The sequence below is a fragment of the Arachis ipaensis genome, chromosome B01 (genome assembly GCF_000816755.2).
Source record: "Arachis ipaensis cultivar K30076 chromosome B01, Araip1.1, whole genome shotgun sequence".
Lineage (NCBI taxonomy): Eukaryota > Viridiplantae > Streptophyta > Magnoliopsida > Fabales > Fabaceae > Arachis > Arachis ipaensis.
Window position 1 is genome coordinate 574,605 of NC_029785.2, and position 425 is coordinate 575,029.

Consider the following 425-nt stretch of genomic DNA (forward strand, 5'->3'; position numbering starts at 1 on the left):
TGTTTCTTTCACACTCTTGCTCTTCTCAAGAACATGTTTTCTTACACTATTTGATTTAGACATCATAAAAAGAAGAAGAAGAAGAAGAAGATAAGAAGAAGAAGAAGAAGATGTTAAATTGTGTTGTGTTGATTGTGGGATTCAAAAAAATTAAAGAATTTGGAGGGTTTTTATATGGAAAATAATATATATATAGCATGTAACAATGATGTCTAAGGTGGTTGTTAAAATGTGAGTTTCATGCAATATGAATTTTTTTTTTTTTTAAATGTTTGGTTCTTAGGGTTCAAGCAAAATTTGATTATTGTGTGAGCATATAGCATTGGCAACTAATTTTGTTTTCTTTGAAATCAAACTTCTGACCATGGCCCACTGAAAACATATTATAAAGTATGTAAGATTACCTAAGATCTTTGTATTGAAAT

General features: G+C 28.2%; 1 protein-coding gene across 1 annotated transcript in view; it reads right to left on the reverse strand.

The window, feature by feature from the left end:
• LOC107615895 (probable GMP synthase [glutamine-hydrolyzing]) overlaps positions 1–164 on the reverse strand; it is a 4,840-nt gene extending 4,676 nt beyond the window's left edge. The window contains exon 1 of the mRNA XM_021110996.1: positions 6–164. Coding sequence (XP_020966655.1) covers positions 6–66 — 61 coding nt within the window. The 5' untranslated portion in view covers positions 67–164. The remainder of the gene's footprint in view (positions 1–5) is intronic.